Source organism: Euphorbia lathyris, chromosome 10 (genome assembly GCF_963576675.1).
Source record: "Euphorbia lathyris chromosome 10, ddEupLath1.1, whole genome shotgun sequence".
Taxonomy (NCBI): Eukaryota; Viridiplantae; Streptophyta; class Magnoliopsida; order Malpighiales; family Euphorbiaceae; genus Euphorbia; species Euphorbia lathyris.
Genome location: NC_088919.1, coordinates 61650707 through 61669695, shown reverse-complemented (window position 1 = coordinate 61669695; position 18989 = coordinate 61650707). Strand labels below are relative to the sequence as shown.

The following is an 18989-nucleotide window of genomic DNA, read 5'->3' as shown; positions in this document are numbered from 1 at the left end:
AACGTAACATAACCTAACTTAACGTAACGTGACTTAGCTTAATGTAACTTAATAACATAACTTAACATAACATAACATAATGTAACGTACGCCACATTACATTACATTATGCTTAATGAGGTAAATAATGCAACGTTACTTACGTGAATATAAGGGTTAATAAATTAATAAGGTTGACCCAGTGCACCAATCTTCCTATAACGAACCTATAAGTTGTGCAATAAACAACATAACTCAAAACACTTCAAGACAACCTCGTCCTGAATATTACTCTCCATAGTCTCTAAATTTAGAACAATTGAGATTTAGGTTAAATTACACCTATGGTCACTGAACTTTGCTTTTTTTCATTGTATGACCATTGAACTTGAAAATGTAACATAAAAGCAATAACTATTACCATCGATCATGTATTGTGACATTTTTTTAAATATGTATTATGAGATTTAACTCCTCCTTTTAACTTGTAATTCATCTCTTTTAACTTGTAATTCATCTCTTCTCTCTCGTCTCTCCTATTTTTTATGTTGTTTGGTTTTTCTTTCAATCATAAGTTGAATTCGTTTATATTGTTTTGCATTCATCCTCACGTGCGAGAGGCGGTAAAATGTATCATAGGAACAATATTGGTTGCATTTATCTTTTTCAATTAGTTAAAGTTTGAATATATTTGCAATGTTTTTCTTATTAGGAAGAAATGCAAGATCTAGACTATCATGCTAGAGATGAATCAACAACCAAACTAATCCATATTTGAGTTTAATCGAGGGCCTAGATAGAGGGGCCTAGGGCCTGGCACCTCTTGCCGGAACCACCTTGACTAGGAGTGGTTTCGGACTCCATGTGCTGAATTAGCACTTCCAAAATGGTCAATGATAAGCCCAAAATATACCTAAAATAACATTTAATAATTACGTCAGTTTCATACTAAAATCATGTTACTTATATCTATTTAGAATACTTTTACGTCTATATTTGTGTCTATTGTGCAAGATACTTAATTATTTGGAAAAATTCAAATAGGAGCTAAAACGGAGCAAAAACGAGAGAGAAATCACAATTATCAAGCTAAAGGCACGTACGATTCAGAGACCGAAACGAAGAGTTGGGAAACAATCTTGGAACGGAGACAAAAGTCTCTGTCGCGATCGAGATTTCCAATATATCGGTCGCGACACGCGTTTTTCAGACCTGAAAATGCACGTTCGTGCATAATTCTCCCTAAACCCAAAGCCGCGACCGAGATTATTGGAATGTCGACAGAAACAGCAACTTTCCTGCACATATTTCATATGTTTTGATTCAAAACAACGCGTCTGTTCGTCCGAATAGAAACGACTCTTCACCAGCGGACACGACACTTCAAACAAACTCTTCAGCAATTATAAATAGAGCACACATTTTCAGAAACAAGAGTTGGATATTTTGTTGAAGAAACTCTAATTCAGAAGAGAGTTAGATAGTTAGATTTAGTTTTTCAATTCTGTAAAAGCAAACTTGTTGTATACAAGTTGTTCAATTAGTTTAGATTCAAACACAGATTCATTAGTTTAAGTTCGAGAATTGTTCGAAGACGAGTTTACATTCTGTAGTGGATTCAACAATCTCTATTTCGAGGATTCAGCGAGAAGAACCAGCGGCTGAAGCGCCCCAGGGTCTGACAAGCCTACGAAGTTTGAGGAAAGGATTGACAACCCAGAACTCAAATTAGTTAAAATGATATCCAAACTTCTTCTTCTCTGTTAACTTGTGACGATTCACAGTTCATTAATAAATTATCTTTTCAATACAATATATTTTCTACTGTTGTTATTTTCAAGTTTTATCTAGCGATATTCTTTAAAGTAATAAACCGGTGTTTTCGATAAAAACATTTTTACACAAAATATATTTCAAGGGAAACTTTGTTGAACACTTAAAAGAATTAGGATTTATGGTTGATATGATCGATAGCTCGGCTTATCAAACATAGAACACCAATTTGATTAAGGTAGCAATCTGTTCCAACCGTAGAAAGATTGTCTGCAGTTCGAAGCCCTGTAATTGCATTAAATGATAAGTTGTTACATATACATAATCTAATCAAAGTTATGAGTTGTTTTCTTGTTTTATGCAAGCAAGTTTTGAATTCTTCTTATTCTTAAACTTAAGTTCTTGTAATTGTAATCCAAACTGTTGACAGAATTGGATTCTAAGTCACAACAATATATTCCATACAAACCAAACAAAAACGATTTTCTAATTAAACCTAAAGAAGTGAATTTAATCTGAATTAAATAAGTTTTTACAAAATAAGCGTTCCGTGTGGGTTCGATATCTTTTATTACTACAAGCGAAAGCCGTGCACTTGTGGAAATTGCTCAACAGTCAAGAAGTGTTAGGCCCTTCCTAAATTTAAATTTCTAATTTTTTTTGGGCCTATTAAGCCCTTCCAAAATCCAAATTTCTAATTTTTTTCGGCCAGCTCGGCCCTCTCAAATCCAAATTTCTACTAAATCTAATTTTTTTTTTGTATGTTAAGAATCTTAGACACAATCTAGCTTAATTTTGAAAAGTTTTGCATTAATACTTAAAACTTGGTTCTTGACCACTCAGATTATAACACGTATATATCCGAAAAAAATTGAACTTAGAAAAAAAAATCAAACACTCATGTGCAAAAAATCGGTCCCTGATATCTTGTATTCGCCACTCAATTTAATGACACTCACCAAGCACACTTAAAGAAAAACGAAAAAAAGAAGAGATGAAGATCAACTCACTATTATTTCCGAGAGCAAAGCTCAACTCAATTTATTCGGTCCTAACTACTGATTTTATCAAACACTTGAAAATTGATTTTCAATTGAAAAAAGTTCCTCGATGACAATTGAAAGTATGTTCCTTATCCTATACACTAAACATGAGATAATAAGTTATCCTATCTTATTTTTATCCATATCTCAATTTTTTTATCCTTATATTTATCTCAACCTTTATCACTGTCTCTATTTCCATAGAATACCAAACGCCCCGTTAGTTAATGGTTGTTTTTGAATTCACATTCTTAAAAAAAAAAAAAAAAAAAAAAAAAAAAAAAAAAAAAAAAACTGAATAATTACTGAAATCTTTTCTCAAGTTTTTTAATATTTTTATCTGTTGATATACATATAGTGATAAAATTGCAAAAAGGACAAGGAGAAAAAACCTTATAGTATAACAGAAAAAAAAAATATAATAGTATATAATAACTGATTAGTCTATTTTACTAAATAATTGTTTACCTTTTTAATTTGGGTAGAAAACATATATAATTGTCATGAACAAATTATATCATATAATAGGTTTAAAGGATTGCTAAGTAGGTTAGGATAATAGGAAAACCAAAAAATTGACAAACATTCAGTCGTTGTAGTATAGTGGTAAGTATTCCCGCCTGTCACGCGGGTGACCCGGGTTCGATCCCCGGCAACGGCGATTTTTTTTTTAAAATTTCTGAAACAATTTAAAATTTTATTTTTGAAACAACATAAATTTCGTTCCGTTACGCTAATCGTAAGGTTGATATTTCATCGTGTGACTTTGCTATATTTCCTTATTGCTACAATTACTCACACAACATGTTGCTAAGTCACATGCCATATAAGGCCTGTTGCAGGCTTTCCTCCTTTCCTTCACATTAATCCCCTTATCAAAAGGTAGGATTTACAGTGAGATAGATGACACCAATATTATCACATTACAAATTAATTGGTCGTGACATATGATATATAGCGAATTTCTGTAAGAAGAGAATAAAGCTAAAAAAAAGGTTTCCCAATTGCATTTGTAACAATCTTATTCACTTTCAGTAGAGGTACAAACAATAGTAGAATGCTTTCAAGTGTGCTAGGAAGGCAAATGGTTGCATTTCTCAAAGCATATTATGGAGAGATGATGTTCAAGTTCTTTGGAAGAATCTAAAAGAAAGGTTACTAAACAGAAAAAACTTGTTTTTCCTTATTCTAGTTCTCAAACTAGTTCTTTTGTTTGTATACATATGGAAAAATAAGTGAATTACTATATCCAACCTCAAATTCCCATCTCTAGCCCCGTGAAAGAACGAAAACACTCTTTTACCAAATTTTAAAATTCTCAAATCCTCTCAAACTCTCTAAACTCTGTTGGATCAAATCCGGACTAATTTATCAACGAAAACATGGATCAGAAGAGGGACGGTAAAGGAAAAGGACTAATGTTACGAAATTCTGTTTGATTTTGTTGATTTTTGGACGTTTTGTTTATTCGAATTTGGATTTTTGGAGAATTCGGATTCGTGAGATAGGGCGTGATGGTATCAGGCCTCCACCTCTGGTGCGGCGTATGAATATTACGCCGCACCATAGGTGGAGGCGTGATAGCCTCACGCCCACCACAGGAGACGGCGTGATAGCCTCACGCCCCACCACAGGAGACGGCGTGATATTCATACGCCTTCTCATGTGGTAAGGCATGATAGCCTCACGCCCGTGTAGGCAAAATTCAATTTAGTTTTTTTTAATTTTTTTCCCTTCTCGACGCGCGGGCGTGTGGCTATCACTCCCCACCGTGCGGTCGGACGTGTGGCTATCACGCCTCACCTTGTGGTCGGGCGTGTGGCTGTCACGTCCGACCACACGGTGAGGCGTGTGGCTATCACGTCCGACCACACGGTGAGGCGTGATAGCCACACGCCCGCGTGACGGAAAGGGAAAAAATAGCCTTTTCCCATCCAAAACCCATGAAAGGGCATTTTCATCCTTTTCACGGGGCTGGGGGTGGGAATTTGGGGCTGAATATAAAAACACCCAAAAATAATGATTTAAATAAGTCAAAAAAAAAAAAAAGATTAGAGGTTCATCATCCTTTTTTCCTATTACTATTTATATCTAGTATATAAACTTTAATATTATTATTATTATAGCAAAAAAAAGAACTTGATACTCCTAATCATTGTAATTTTAGTGAATTGAATATGTTATTTTCTATTTCAACATATTTAGCTCTTGATGTAGCAACTTTGGTTACTTCGTAACTATAATTACATCATTTACAATATGTTTGAGTTTAAAATGATATTATTTTGTACCTAAAAACTATTGGCACTTCCTCAAAAAATTTTAAACTATTTTGACATTTTATCTCTAAATAAATATAGAATTCTATATACTAGAATTTTAAATTTAAATGCATGTTATAAATTTGATAGATTAAATTGTACTGTGTGTATAAATTTTTAATCCAACCGAACAAAGATGGATATAGACCAGGCCGAGTTTTCATGTTATTTTTGTATATTATATTAGAGCTAAATTCCCACTTTCCCAACAACAAACGGCAATATGATAAATTATATAAATAAATAAAAAATAACAAAGTCAGCATATAAAAAATTATTAAACTCAAGCCTCGTCCTAACGTAATTATTACATTGAACAATCCCTTGAAAAAAAAAAAAAATTCCCCTGAATCCAAATTAATAAAACACTAGTATTGAAGACATCATAAATAAATAAATAAAATTCCAATCAATTTTCTTTCATATAATTATAATTTAAAGTATAATTTATTAGTCCATTTTTACTTAACAAACCATATAGATCACATTTGAAAAATTAAATTATAAGATCCATAACTTTATTACCAACAATTATTTAATTCCTACTGTTATAAATTAATATTTACTTGTTAATCAAATAAAAATAAATAGGCAAAAAGCATCATTAAGCCCCTGATTTTTCTTTTTTTCGTTCATCAAGCCCTTGATCTTTTATTTGTATACATTAAGTCCCTAGTCATTTATTTTTGGTCTTATTATGCCCTTGATGACCAAATTAGTAAGTTGTGAACATCTAATTCATTCTGTTAAAAATACGTTATTACCTTCAACTGTATTTGAAATTATTAAAAAAAATATCTTTTACAGTTTGATAAGGTTTGTACAATTTTCCTAGACACATTACACGTCCAAAACTGCTTTCAAACAGATAAAAAATACAAATATCGAATGCAAGTACAATGAATAACAATCTGTTGACCGAATTCTATGTTCAAAATTACCTTTTTTGGTCATCAAATGCTTAATGAGACAAGAAATAAATGACCGGAGGCTTAATGTATACAAATAAAAGATCAAAGGCTTAATGAACCAAAAAATAAAAGATCAGGAGCCTAATGATACTTTTTGCCAAATAAATATATATATATAACAAAAAAATAAATTCCAAAAATATCCTTTAGCTCTTTCTTTTGTATAGGTTTCCTAAAAAACATAGGCAAGAATTGTGCTTTAATTCCTGGTTAAGTGTAAGCATCTCACAATCTGTTTAAAAAAAATTAAATGAATTGGTTATTGCAGGAGCTCGCGATTTGATTGATGAAGTTTTAGATTTACGTTTTGTAATCGTAATAGAAACCATTTTTTTAAAAGAAAATTAACTGAAATTGGTGTATCATTTGGGAATTAATCAGAACAAAATTAATAAGTGGAGGAATTGTTTGCATAAAAGGCAATAGAGAAATTGGGTGATTAATAACAATTACAGAAGGTCAGAAGATGCTACACTACACATTTACCTAAAGTTCGTTAAAGCTGATGAATAAGAAACTTTTAAGAAATGGAATTTTATTTTAACTACAAATATATTTGATTTTCAGTTGGTTGACAAGACCTTATAATAAAGTATTTTTACAAATACAAAAAACGAAAAGTATGTTAAAAATTACGGACTAGAAAACAATTGAGTCTATAATTTATATAAAACACATGAAAAAAACAAGAAAAAAAATGAAAAAAAAGAACGAAAAATTAAAATCCATCAGAAAATTTACCAATGGCATGGGCTTAAAATAGTGTAGTAGAGAAAAAAGCATTGAACAAAAAACACTCACTAACTATAATTTTTTTTTTTTGTAAAACAAAAACCATATGAACCATTCGTCAAAGATTTATGAGATATCTAAATTCCAAACTGGAAAACATGTTTTATTTTTAAACTTCTTTTTGAATATTTTATGCATCAATTTGCAGGTGGAGGGTGTAAAACAGAATAAAAAGTATATCGAATTAAGCTCCGAACAAAGCAGCATAGCATGAAAGTATATCATAAATCTAGACCATATTGTTGGTCTCTAAATCCAACTCAAAAATTCATTACAATTAGAAATGTAATTAACTTCCAAAAAACTAACATTCAAATGTTGCAATCCGCCACATTCTCTCTTCATCAGAGTTTACTTGATCTTCTTCTTAGGCCTCAACTGCAATTGGTAAAATCAAAGAGTTGTGAACACTCTGGCAACCAGAAATTCAATGCATCAAAAAAATTAAAAAATAGCCAAGAACAAACCTAAAAGACCATCATAAAAAAAACACAAACAAGTACCTGATTGCTGTGACCACATTTCTTCTTGCGACAGTTAACAGCCCTTGGGTGAAGGCGAGCATAACACCTGGAGGCCCAAAATAAAAGAAAATGAAAAATTGACATAGTAAATAACTAACTATATGCTCCTACTAATGGTTGTATGACTGAATTATCAAGAAAATATACAAGGCAGGGCAAAAAGGAATTACTAGAACTCAATATAAACTGCTCAAGACATCAATTTATAAGCGAAAAAGTTGTATAAATATTAAAATCAAAATCTAAAGAACATGTGTATATGAAAGTACATGATACATATACCATCCAAGAAAATCAACTGCAAGAGAATGAGTCCAGTCGATAAAAATTGCGAATGGACATCAATGTTGGGACTAGGATGCCCTCTTTTGAATACAGTATAACAAAAGAGGGTTCAACATGTAGTCCCATCAGTAATCACAGAGGAACAGATCCATGTCAAGATAATTACGAAAAGAAAGAGAGATAAAGGTATGAATGAGTTCGAAGGCTGGGGCAAGAGAAATTTTTTATTTCAAACTCTTTAATAAACATGACCAAATTAGATTAATGAAGCACCAGGCAACAATCATCAGTTGATTTAGTGCCCATTACGTTCATTTTGTAGCACCACTTTGATGTTTTACTCCAAGCAGCAGATGTAGACTGCTTGGTTGGGATTGAAAAACAACTGCCAATAGCTATTTTTGAATAACAATCAACTAACATCTAATCCAGCCAGTTATGTTCACAAATTGCATGTCTTCAAAAATAAGGCCAATAATAATTTTTACAAACTAAGACCCTTATTCCAATCCAGTTACTTGCTTAAAGGCAGAACATATTAGACAACAGGAGGCAGCAACAAAATTTCCATTATCCTTGAACAAAAGATTTCAAAGAGAAAAAACATAGCAAACAAAACTCAGACACAGAACGATGATGATTTACCACCCTTGAAAATCAACTGAATATTCAAAAGCTAAGAAGTTAACACTTTGATTTAGTTCCCCAAGTACAATAATCATGTTCACAAATTGCACATGATATCTTAAAAAACAAGGCCAATAATTATGTTTACAAACTAAAACTCTTATTCCAATCTAGTTCCTTTGCTCAAGGGAAAAAATATTGGAAAACAGAAGGAAGGAACTAGAATTTGATTATCCTTTAACAAATACAAAACATAGCAAACAAAACTCTAACAAATATAAAAGATAGCAAACAAAACTCATGCAATCGCAGATGACAATGTACCATCCTTGAAAATCAACTGAATATATATAATCGCAGGTGATAAAGTAGAAATGGAAAATAATATTGGGAACTGGTATAACCCCTTTTGCACATTCAAAAGCAAAGAAGTTACGTAAGTTCCCAATTGTATACTATTAGATTCTAGTATTCTAAGTTTTGAATATCAAACGCTAGAACTAAGTATGAGCCTGTTAAGAATGATGTTGTCACTTAATGCTCTCGATATTGCATATTGACAAATAATAGTAAGCATGTTTAGTATGACCCCTATCGCACATAGAAAAGCAAAGAAGATAGATTCACAGTTTGATTTAGTTCCCCAAGTAAAAATAATCATGTCTAAAAACTGCACACAATGTCCTCAAAAACAAAGCCAATAATTATGTTTACAAACTAAAACTCTTGTTCCAATCCAGTTCTTTTGCTTAAGAGCACAAAAGTTTGGACAACAAGAGGGAGCAACAAGAATTCCATTATCCTTGAACAAAAATTTCAAGGAGAAAACCATAGCAACAAAAATCAGACATAGGCAGATGATGATATATACCATCCTTGAAAATCAACTGAATATATATAATCGCAGCTGATAAAGTATAAATGGAACTAATGTCGGGAACTGGTATAACGCCTTTTGCACATTTACAAGCAAAGAAGTTAAGTAAGTTCCCAATTGGATACCATTAGATCCTACTTTTCTAAGTGTTGGATATCAAATGCTAGAACTACGTATTAACCTGTTCAGCATCAAGTTCTCACTTAACGCTCTCAACATTGCATATTGACAAATAACAGTAACAAGTAGAGATCTAATATGAAACAAACAGAAACATACTTTCTGCAGATCATCTTGTCCTGGTTATACTTCCGGGCCAAAGCCATGAGAGAAGGCTCAATAATCCCTCCTCTAAGCCTGAGCACAAGATGAAGAGTGGATTCTGCATACAAAACAAACAACAAAACGTTTTTCTTATTTCCCTTCTTTATGTGAAATAGTAATCTTAGAGGAAACTTAAACATTGGCAATGGAAACGAAGAACAAACCCTTCTGTATGTTGTAATCAGCTAAGGTGCGGCCATCTTCAAGCTGCTTCCCGGCAAAGATCAATCGCTGCTGGTCCGGTGGAATACCTATTCAAACAACATCAAATTTTCAGATTAATTGATTAATGAATTAACTAAGCTAATACTGAAACTAAATACAATCAGGAAGAAAGAAACTGTAAAATCTCTGCAAAAAAAAATCAGTACCTTCCTTGTCTTGGATCTTGGCCTTGACGTTGTCGATAGTGTCACTGCTCTCAACCTCGAGAGTAATGGTTTTCCCCGTAAGGGTTTTGACGAAGATCTGCATTTTGCCCCCCTCTCTGCGAGTCTGCTAATGCCTCAAACTATCAAATGAGAGTGATTACTGTAATCTTTAGGGTTTTATAGTCGAATGAGGGAGCTAGGGTTTTGAAAGCTACGACCTTGATGAAAATGGGCTTCTTTCTGGGCCAGTTACTGTCTGACAAAGTATAAGCCCAAACATTACAAAGTCTATCCTGCCCTTTAGTAGCTTGGCATTGTCTCTCCACTCGCATACAAGAGGTAATTATTTATGGTAAAAAAAATGTGTAATTATTCTGATCGATTTAACTTGATATTTCATATTAATATTTTTTTTTAAAAAATCTAATATTTCATTTTATATGGAGCCGAACCGAGCAGAGTTTTGACCTGCTCAGGTTCGGCTTTTCAAAAAAATTAGCGAACTGAATCTCAATGTTTTGTTCGTGAGCTTATTAACGAGTTTTACCAACGAGCATTTCATTAAATTAGTTTTTCAACTTCGTTCCCGAACAACTCATTATGTCCATTAATTATATTGTTGTAAAATTTTTTAACACAAAACTACGTAGTTTTGAACCTACAAACCTACATTATTTTACATCTTTCCATTTATAGAAATATTATTATTAAACTAATATTCGAACCAAGTTTGCTCTCCAGCCGTCCATGGCCCAGGACCAAAAGTGTCCAAATTTTTTTTTTTTATATATATAGTGCTTTTATATATATATATATATATATATATATATATATATATAGTTATAATACTCATTCATGCCTAACAAATTACTAAATAATATGATATTTTATGTTTAAAATTAGCCCAAATTTCTACTTTTAAACTTTTAAGTACAATTTTTTATTATCAAGGACTCATTATCTCTTATTTCTCATGGGACCTATAAAATGTTACGACCGGCCATATTGCTCACGAGCCTGTTCATGAGTTTATTCATGAACCTATAATCGAGCCTGCTTTCGAGCTTTCGAACCAAGCTTCAAACTCGACTTATTTATAAATTGAATCGAGCATGATCGAGCTTTTATTAAACCGTATATCGAACCGTTCATGAACGGTTTGGTTCATTTACAGCCCTAATTTTTTTAACACATTAAATTTGTTTTTGCCTTATCATGTGTTTTGTGACTATAAAAGTTAGGTTTGGACATAAAATCTAGCTAATATAATGTTATTAATTTTTTAGGTACTATAACTTTGTATTTTTAATGATTTGAAATGAGTTTTTTTTATATGTGTAATATGACTATGAGAAAATTATATAAAACCTTTATTTTGAATTTTAAAATGTACAATTTCATATATACAAATTAAATGAATAACATTTTTTTTAAACTGAATTAGATGTTTATAGCTAGTTGATTTGGTGATCAAATAATTAATAATTAAGTGACAAAAACTAAATGATTAAAAATCTAATATACTGAAAAAAAATATCAAAATCTCAATCCATCAAAATTAAAATAATTCAGAGACTAAAGATTGGCTTTTTTTTTTTTCATTTACGAATTGACTTTTACTTTGTTAAAAAACAAGGTTAATTGCACTCATAGTCATCGTCATTTAACTTTAGTCTCACTTGTAATCTTTTCATTCAAAAATAAGCAAATACAATCGTTTCCCGCGTAAATGACATTATCATAAAATATTTGCCACAGAGAAAATGAAAAAATCATTTTTTTCATCAACATCTGTTAGGGAAAAAAACATAGTAATATTATTTTTTATTATTGACATTTTAACTTTGCTAAAACAATGAGAAAAAATTTCAATTTTGTATTGTATTTAACTTTTCTGCAGAACTTTGGGGGATTTTTTTTGGCCTTAGGCTAGCAAAAAATCTGGGGGTGAAGAAGCTTCTGGTGGAGTCTGATAACCTTGAAGCGGTCAAAATGATATCAGAGAACAATGCTATTTGCCTGAATAGCCAGAATTTAATCAAAGGTATTAGAAGGATTGGCTCCTCCTTTGATTTTCTTAGCTTCGGTCATATTTATAGGGAGCAACCGTCTTGCGGTTGAAGGTCATTCAAGGATGTTGGGTCTCTCAACATTTTCTTCTCCTCTGTTGTTCGTTTCGTCCCTGATCTTGGATGATTTGGTGGGGGTCAGCTTTCTCAGGGTGATCCCGGGCTAAACGGCTTTGTTTGTTTTTCTTTCCTTTCCTATAAAAAAAAAAAACAAAAAAAACAAAGAAGTAGTTGTTCCTTAGTGATACTTTCATGCTGAAAGTTTAATTGAAATTTTGCTATTCTTTTAAAGAAATTCATCAGTGTTTAATCTCTTTTGCCAAAAAATTAATCCCCTTACTTTCTTTACCAATTTTTTTTTGAAAGAAATGTTTGAAGCCCAAGAAAAAAACAAAAAAACAAAACAAACTAACAAGATAATATTATTCTTCTAGTTGAAAGATCACACCAATCTTTAAGTGGACTGCTATACGTCGCCCCTATTTTACTTATCGTCACACCCTATTGGACATTTATGCCCTTTTCATTTTTCATTACCAAAAACTCAAATTCTCTCAAAACTCAAAGGATTTCCAAAAACCCGAAGAACAACACGAATCAAAATCATGCCTCCGAAAGAAAAAAAAAGGAAAACAGCAAACACATGAACAGGTTAGTTTCGTTTTTTAAGTTTTTTTTTCAAGAATTTTGATTTGAACGAGTTCCGTCTCCGGATCGGAGACGGAACTCGTTGAAGATTGCCTAAACGGGCAGGCAACCCGGTTCGGCCCTAGGCTTAACCGGGTGGGCCACGAGATTCTCCTAGGGAGAATCTCGTCCGCCGCCCGTTTATCCTAGAGAGAAACAGGCGGCCCACAAGTTTCTCTTTAGGAGAATCTCGTGGCCTACCCGGTTAGGCCTAGGGCCGAACCGGGTTGCCTACCCGTTTTGGCCTATTTTTTTTTTAAATATATAGAAAAAAAATAAAATATGATGAATTAATTTAAACGTAGAATTAAGTTTTTGATGTTTAATTTTAGGTATTAATTTTTCGGAACGTAGATTTCATTTAGATAACTTACCGACCATATTGAACCCGAGATAGAAAAAAAAAATATCAATTAATTTAAACGTAGAATTAATTTTTTGATGTTGAATTTTAGGTATTAATTTTTCGGAACGTAGATTTTACTTAGATAACTTACCGACCGTATTGAACCCGAGATAGAAAAAAAAGATAATATCAAGTAATTTAAACGTAGAATTAAGTTTTTGATGTTGAATTTTAGGTATTAATTTTCCGGAACGTAGATTTCATTTAGATAACTTACCGATCGTATTGAACCCGAGATAGAAAAAAAAGATAATATCAATTAATTTAAACGTAGAATTAATTTTTTGATGTTGAATTTTAGGTATTAATTTTTCGGAACGTAGATTTTATTTAGATAACTTACCGACCGTATTGAACCCGAGATAGAAAAAAAAGATAATATCAATTAATTTAAACGTAGAATTAATTTTTTGATGTTGAATTTTAGGTATTAATTTTTCGGAACGTAGATTTTATTTAGATAACTTACCGACCGTATTGAACCCGAGATAGAAAAAAAAGATAATATCAATTAATTTAAACGTAGAATTAATTTTTTGATGTTGAATTTTAGGTATTAATTTTTCGGAACGTAGATTTTATTTAGATAACTTACCGACCGTATTGAACCCGAGATAAAAAAAAAGATAATATCAATTAATTTAAACGTAGAATTAATTTTTTTGATGTTGAATTTTAGGTATTAATTTTCCGGAACGTAGATTTCATTTAGATAACTTACCGATCGTATTGAACCCGAGATAGAAAAAAAAGATAATATCAGTTAATTTAAACGTAGAATTAATTTTTGATGTTGAATTTTAGGTATTAATTTTCCGGAACGTAGATTTCATTTAGATAACTTACCGATCGTATTGAACCCGAGATAGAAAAAAAAAGATAATATCAATTAATTTAAACGTAGACTTAATTTTTTGATGTTGAATTTTAGGTATTAATTTTCCGGAACGTAGATTTCATTTAGGTTTTAATATTATATCAATTTATTTAAAAGTATAATTAATTTGATTTCCTGGTTATTTTTCAGACTTCAAGGGATTCTGACGATGGGTCCGGACCTCGGCATCCAACTAGTCGTGATGTGACTGCATCCGTTCGGAGACTTCGGATACCTATGAGGTCGATTGAGCAAGCATTACGGGCGCAGGAAGATGCTGAGCGTGCTTCATTTCAGCAGCAGAGTGCTGAGAGTTTTGGAGTTCATCGTTATGATGTTGCTGATGATCCGATGGACATAGTTGTATCAGTGCCTCCTCGACAAGGTCATATGGCCCCCTCTGTGTATGTCACGAGGGGTCAGGACGGACGTTTTATTGCTGCTGGGTCGTCGTCGTCATCCAGTAAATAATTTGTATTATTTATTATGCTTTATTATTTCTATATACCTACTTTTTATTAACATTTCAAAAGTTAAAATGTAATACGTTTAATATAATTTCAGTGGGTACATCCAAGCGCTCGAGGGATGCTCGTGATGACGATTGGGTAGTTAAGGAAGAGGTCCTCGGGGGTCCTGTTGATGGTTCTGTGATTCCCAGTTTCCTGGGACATGTAGCAGTTGGTATCTGGAGAGGGCAGGAGAGGAGCGTCCTCAGGTGTCAAACGAGATCAGGGTACTGCAGTACGCTAGTGAAATGGTTCAATTCAACTTCTGAGGAGACAAAGGCGCTACTACAAGCAACTGCATTGGCACATCTACCATCTATCATGTACCCTCACATCGACGCGGCTCTGATATCTGCTTTTGTAGAGCGTTGGCAGCCGGACACGGCATCATTTCACATGCCTTTTGGTGAGATGACCATTATGCTGCATGATGTGTGGCAGATTTTGCGTATCCCAGTGCAGGGGGATATGGTGACTGCTGACTTGGGTACGGATGAGCTTCAGGAGGCTGTTTGCGATTTGTTCGGGGTGTCTGGCGATGAGTTGCTAATTAGTCATTACCAGTCTGGTGGTATACGTGCTAGTTCCATCGTCGATTTTTGTAGTGTCGGACGGGTTCCAGAGACTGAGGCGATTGGTTGGATGTGGCTTATGTTGGGATCCACGTTGTTTGTAGATAAGAGTGGTAACCGGATCCGGCCCGCGTGTTTACTAGAGGTGCAGGATGGGGCAGATACGGTGAGTGGATACTCATGGGGCTCGGTTGCACTAGCATACTTATATCGGTACTTAGGTATTGCTAGTAGAGGAGACTGCAGCCAGATGACGGGTTGTCTGACTCTTCTTCAGGCATGGATTTACGAGTACTTCCCGTGCTTTAGGCCTCATAGGGAGGGATTACTAGATGACCCCGACGTACCTAGGGCTTCCATGTGGCCATCTTATGTTACGGATAAGACAGAGGAACGGGTGATAGCATTTCGACGCCGGCTTGATAGGTTGACTGCTGATGAGGTACAATTTGAAATTTATTACTAACTATTATGCAATTAAAATATATTACTTTTTGGTTCTCGCTAATATATTTGTATATGTACGCATGTGATGTGGCTCCTGTACGGTCGTTCGGCCATAGCCCGCAATCCGAGGACCTTGTACTCCAGATGGATACGATATCGGGATGTGATTGAGCCTTACATGCCCGGTAGATGCATTCGCCAGCTGGGGTATCAGCAGAGACTTCCTCAGCCGATTTTCAGGCCGTCGAAGGCCTTTCGTCCCTGGAATAGTGCTAGGTATAAGGTTGAGGTGCCTGATGTGATTGCATTAGACACATGGTCAGCATTTCCTCTAGGTTCCATGCTAAACGTATCTCGTTTGGAGCCCGCTCGGACTCCTTCGGCATGTGATGATGAGTACTTGGTGTGGTATCTCCGCCATTCACATCCTCGTCTCATTCACGACACCCGTTCACTCCCACCGATTGTTGAGACGCGTACGATTAGTGAGCTGGTTAGTGCTAATGCTTTTATTCATACTATTTAAGAAATAAAAAATACATTAACATTATTGCTATTGTTTTTTTTCTCAGTGGGTGAGTCGTCTAGCTACCCAGTGTTACCGTATCTTAGACACGTTGCGAGGATACAGCGAGGATGATTGTGAATGATGATAGAAATGTTCCGCATAAAGCTCGGATCGCATTTTCCAACTTCCTCAACCAGTGAGTGAAAGTATCGTCGTTCCTCTGTCAAATGGTCTGATTCGACGTTGGCATCAGAATTACCACAGCCGTATACAAGTGTCTTCCAGAAGACGTGGACACTGTCAACACTGATCGCGTCACCAGAATCCATACATTTCCTAATCTCACATGCACATGGGATTTGATGGGATGTTCTCACCATACAACCGCAGCGCTCGTTCACTTCATCACTCAAACCACACATACGTCCGTACTAATCACTAATCAGCTGCAAACAGTGGTAGGATACTCTGCACGACAGGTAGTTCATCAGATATCCTGAAAACACGAAGCTTAAACGCTCTCTTGACTGCTCAAGACCGAAACTGATAAGAAATAAAACATACTATCAGTAAAAGATGTACTAGTGAATGCAAAATAAATAAAAACATTTTACAGATTGATTGTACTATACTTGATATTAGTCACTTGCGATTCAATTTCCTAGTGCACTTTCATCCAGATCGTGTCGAGGGCGCCAGTAGATGAATTTAGCCATTGCTTCAAACCTGCATGTTCACTCTCCACCCTACAAGATGTTGTGTTTCCAAAATGTAGTACATTCTTCGTCCATGCAACCACGAACTTCTCCTTGTGCACTAGCCACGTATCCTGGACGTAGGAGACAACACGTGGGTATAGCCTCGACATCGTATCCATCATCAATCTCACATTCTTCTCATATTCATCTACAGTTTGGGATTGCATTATCTTTCTCCTTTTTAGACAATCTTCAGCAATTTGCATAACTCCTCTATAACGTTGACCTCGTGAACATTTCAAGAGCTTCTGCTTTCCGCCATGTTTGAAGGATGAAATTACTAGCTCGAATCCATTCGCAATTGCAATGCTTTTAGCCCATACAATAGCGTCAGAGCTTGTAGGAAACACAATATCCGTTTGGAAATGGACACTGTAATCAATCCCGTCGTCATATTCATTTTCTAATGGCACCTGAAATTAAATGCATATTAAATTAGCTGTAAATATTTTAACACGTACAAAGCACGTAAATTCCAAGTGAAATACAATTAATATTAACATTCTAAAAATCAGTTGTTATGATACAAAACCCGTTAATATACTATTTCTAATTTATAATAATCTTAAACATTGTTAACACTTCAATAAATATATACATTGCGGATATAAATTCATTAAATGTTAACGTAAACTCCAGCCATAGCTATATTATAATTTATGAATGAAAACTAGATAAATTTACGTAAATGATAATTATTAACGTATCATTTATAATAATTATGATTTACATACTAAGCTATGCAAATTAATAAATTATAGTGTATCAAAACATTAAATATTGTCCCGTATATATTCTGAAATTGACAATTCAAAAAATTATAAAGTATATTTTAAATTCATAATTTATATAATTTAAGTATATATTTTATTAATATTATTTATAAAAAAATATACAATTAATACCACCCGTTTTTTTATAAAGAAAAACGGGTGGTGCACCCGTTTTCCTCTAGGGAAAACGGGTTCCTCACTCGTTTTCCCTAGAGGAAAATGAGTGGCCTGCCCGTTTTCCCCAAGGGAAAACGGGTGCGGACCCAGGTTTCACCTGGGATAAAACCAGACCCGTTTTCCCTAGAGGAAACCGGGTAGGCCACAAGTTTTCCCCTAGGGAAAACGAGTGTCGGACCCGTTTTCCCCAGGGAAAACGGGTTCTGGACCCATTTTTCCCTAGAAAAAACGGATCCGACAACCGTTTTTTCTAGGGAAAAACGGGTACACCACCCGTTTTCGCAAAATTCAACAAAAAAAATATTTCGTTTTTTATTTCAATTCGTTAAATTTCAATTGTTTTAGGATTAGTTGCTTACCTCGTCTTCGAAATCATCCTTTTCCGGAGTTTTCGAATCCATTTTTCCTGAAATCAGCGACTAGCCACGAGAAGCCACGAGCTAGAGAGAATTTGAGATTTTCCAATGAAAAATGAGAAGGGCGATATTGTCCAAAAGGGTCCGACAATAAGCGAAAAGGGTGCGACGAATAGCAAAACCCATCTTTAAAGATGATGTTTTGGAGGCCAGCATAAGACACACCACACTCGTAACGATCCAAAACAAATGACCTATAAAATTTCATCATCCAGTCAGCTGCCCAATTTCCTTTCTAAATAATATGAGAAAACTTAACGACCATGTTTAAATCTTTGAGCTTCCCACAATGATGGAAAAGCCACTCTAACGAATAGTGCATCCTAATTTACCATGTCATAAAGTATAAGGCCTTGTTTGATAAAGCACTTAATTACTTAAATTAAAGTGTTAAGCACTTATTTAATTTAAGCGCGTTTGATAACGGTTGTTTCTCCACCACTTAAATTAGTTAATTAAGTTAAAAATCACTTATTTTGGTAAGTCAAAATATTTAAGTTAACATTTTAAGTTAAACATTATCAACTAATATTTTTATAAAAGTTATATTATTCAATATTTTCAGCACTGATAATATTCATCACTTAAAATTCAGTACTTATTTTTTCAGCACTTAATTTTCAGTTTTATCAAACAGCACCTAACACTGAAATCAAATCCAACTGAACTAGAGCCTTCCAATTTAAATATTTATCAACATTACAACTAATGATTTCCAGTTTCTCAAGTCCAACAAAAACTAACAATTAATATATTTTCACGTTCATTTTTATGTTATAATCAATTGTATTTGACAGTCTCTGAAATTAAAAGTAAGACGATGTTAAAAATTCTTATTGAAAGTCAAGTTTTTTAAAAATAAAATAATTATATCATTAAATTTATTTATATTTCATTAGTTTA

At 33.7% G+C, this 18989-nt stretch overlaps 2 protein-coding genes and 3 non-coding genes across 6 annotated transcripts; 1 reads left to right on the top strand and 4 right to left on the bottom strand.

The window, feature by feature from the left end:
* The first annotated feature begins 3384 nt into the window (after window positions 1-3384).
* On the top strand, window positions 3385-3456 carry TRNAD-GUC (transfer RNA aspartic acid (anticodon GUC)). The gene has a single exon. It is a non-coding gene; the product is annotated as a tRNA-Asp (tRNA).
* Window positions 3457-7037: 3581 nt separating this feature from the next.
* Window positions 7038-10047, bottom strand: LOC136209540 (ubiquitin-ribosomal protein eL40 fusion protein). 2 transcript variants are annotated; one of them, XM_066001038.1, is made up of 5 exons: window positions 9888-10047; window positions 9681-9767; window positions 9472-9574; window positions 7383-7449; window positions 7038-7291 (listed from the first exon to the last, which is right to left on the bottom strand). In XM_066001038.1, the coding sequence occupies exons 1-5, from the start codon at window positions 9988-9990 to the stop codon at window positions 7247-7249; spliced, it is 405 nt and encodes a 134-aa protein (XP_065857110.1). In that variant the 5' UTR covers window positions 9991-10047; the 3' UTR covers window positions 7038-7246. The 2 variants fall into 2 exon arrangements, with proteins under 2 accessions (XP_065857110.1, XP_065857111.1); XM_066001039.1 differs by having other exon boundaries at window positions 7038-7257; window positions 9888-10045.
* Window positions 8632-8730, bottom strand: LOC136210232 (small nucleolar RNA snoR99). The gene has a single exon (XR_010677940.1). It is a non-coding gene; the product is annotated as a small nucleolar RNA snoR99 (small nucleolar RNA).
* On the bottom strand, window positions 9179-9276 carry LOC136210233 (small nucleolar RNA snoR99). The gene has a single exon (XR_010677941.1). It is a non-coding gene; the product is annotated as a small nucleolar RNA snoR99 (small nucleolar RNA).
* Window positions 10048-16333: 6286 nt separating the features above from the next.
* Window positions 16334-18264, bottom strand: LOC136207964 (uncharacterized). The gene is made up of 3 exons (XM_065998821.1): window positions 18030-18264; window positions 16595-17133; window positions 16334-16505 (listed from the first exon to the last, which is right to left on the bottom strand). The coding sequence occupies exons 1-2, from the start codon at window positions 18069-18071 to the stop codon at window positions 16624-16626; spliced, it is 552 nt and encodes a 183-aa protein (XP_065854893.1). The 5' UTR covers window positions 18072-18264; the 3' UTR covers window positions 16334-16505; window positions 16595-16623.
* Between the last annotated feature and the right edge of the window lie 725 nt (window positions 18265-18989).

Bases quoted from the DNA above. Each gene is read 5' to 3' on its own strand.
- LOC136207964 (XM_065998821.1), bottom strand. From the start codon at position 18,071: ATGGATTCGAAAACTCCGGAAAAGGATGATTTCGAAGACGAG. The intron at 17,134-18,029 runs GTAAGCAACTAA...ATTTAATTTCAG, and splicing joins AGGATGATTTCGAAGACGAG to GTGCCATTAGAAAATGAATA.
- LOC136209540 (XM_066001038.1), bottom strand. From the start codon at position 9,990: ATGCAGATCTTCGTCAAAACCCTTACGGGGAAAACCATTACTCTCGAG. The intron at 9,575-9,680 runs GTTTGTTCTTCG...TTTTGTATGCAG, and splicing joins TGATTACAACATACAGAAGG to AATCCACTCTTCATCTTGTG. The intron at 7,292-7,382 runs GTACTTGTTTGT...TCTGGTTGCCAG, and splicing joins AATGTGGTCACAGCAATCAG to AGTGTTCACAACTCTTTGAT.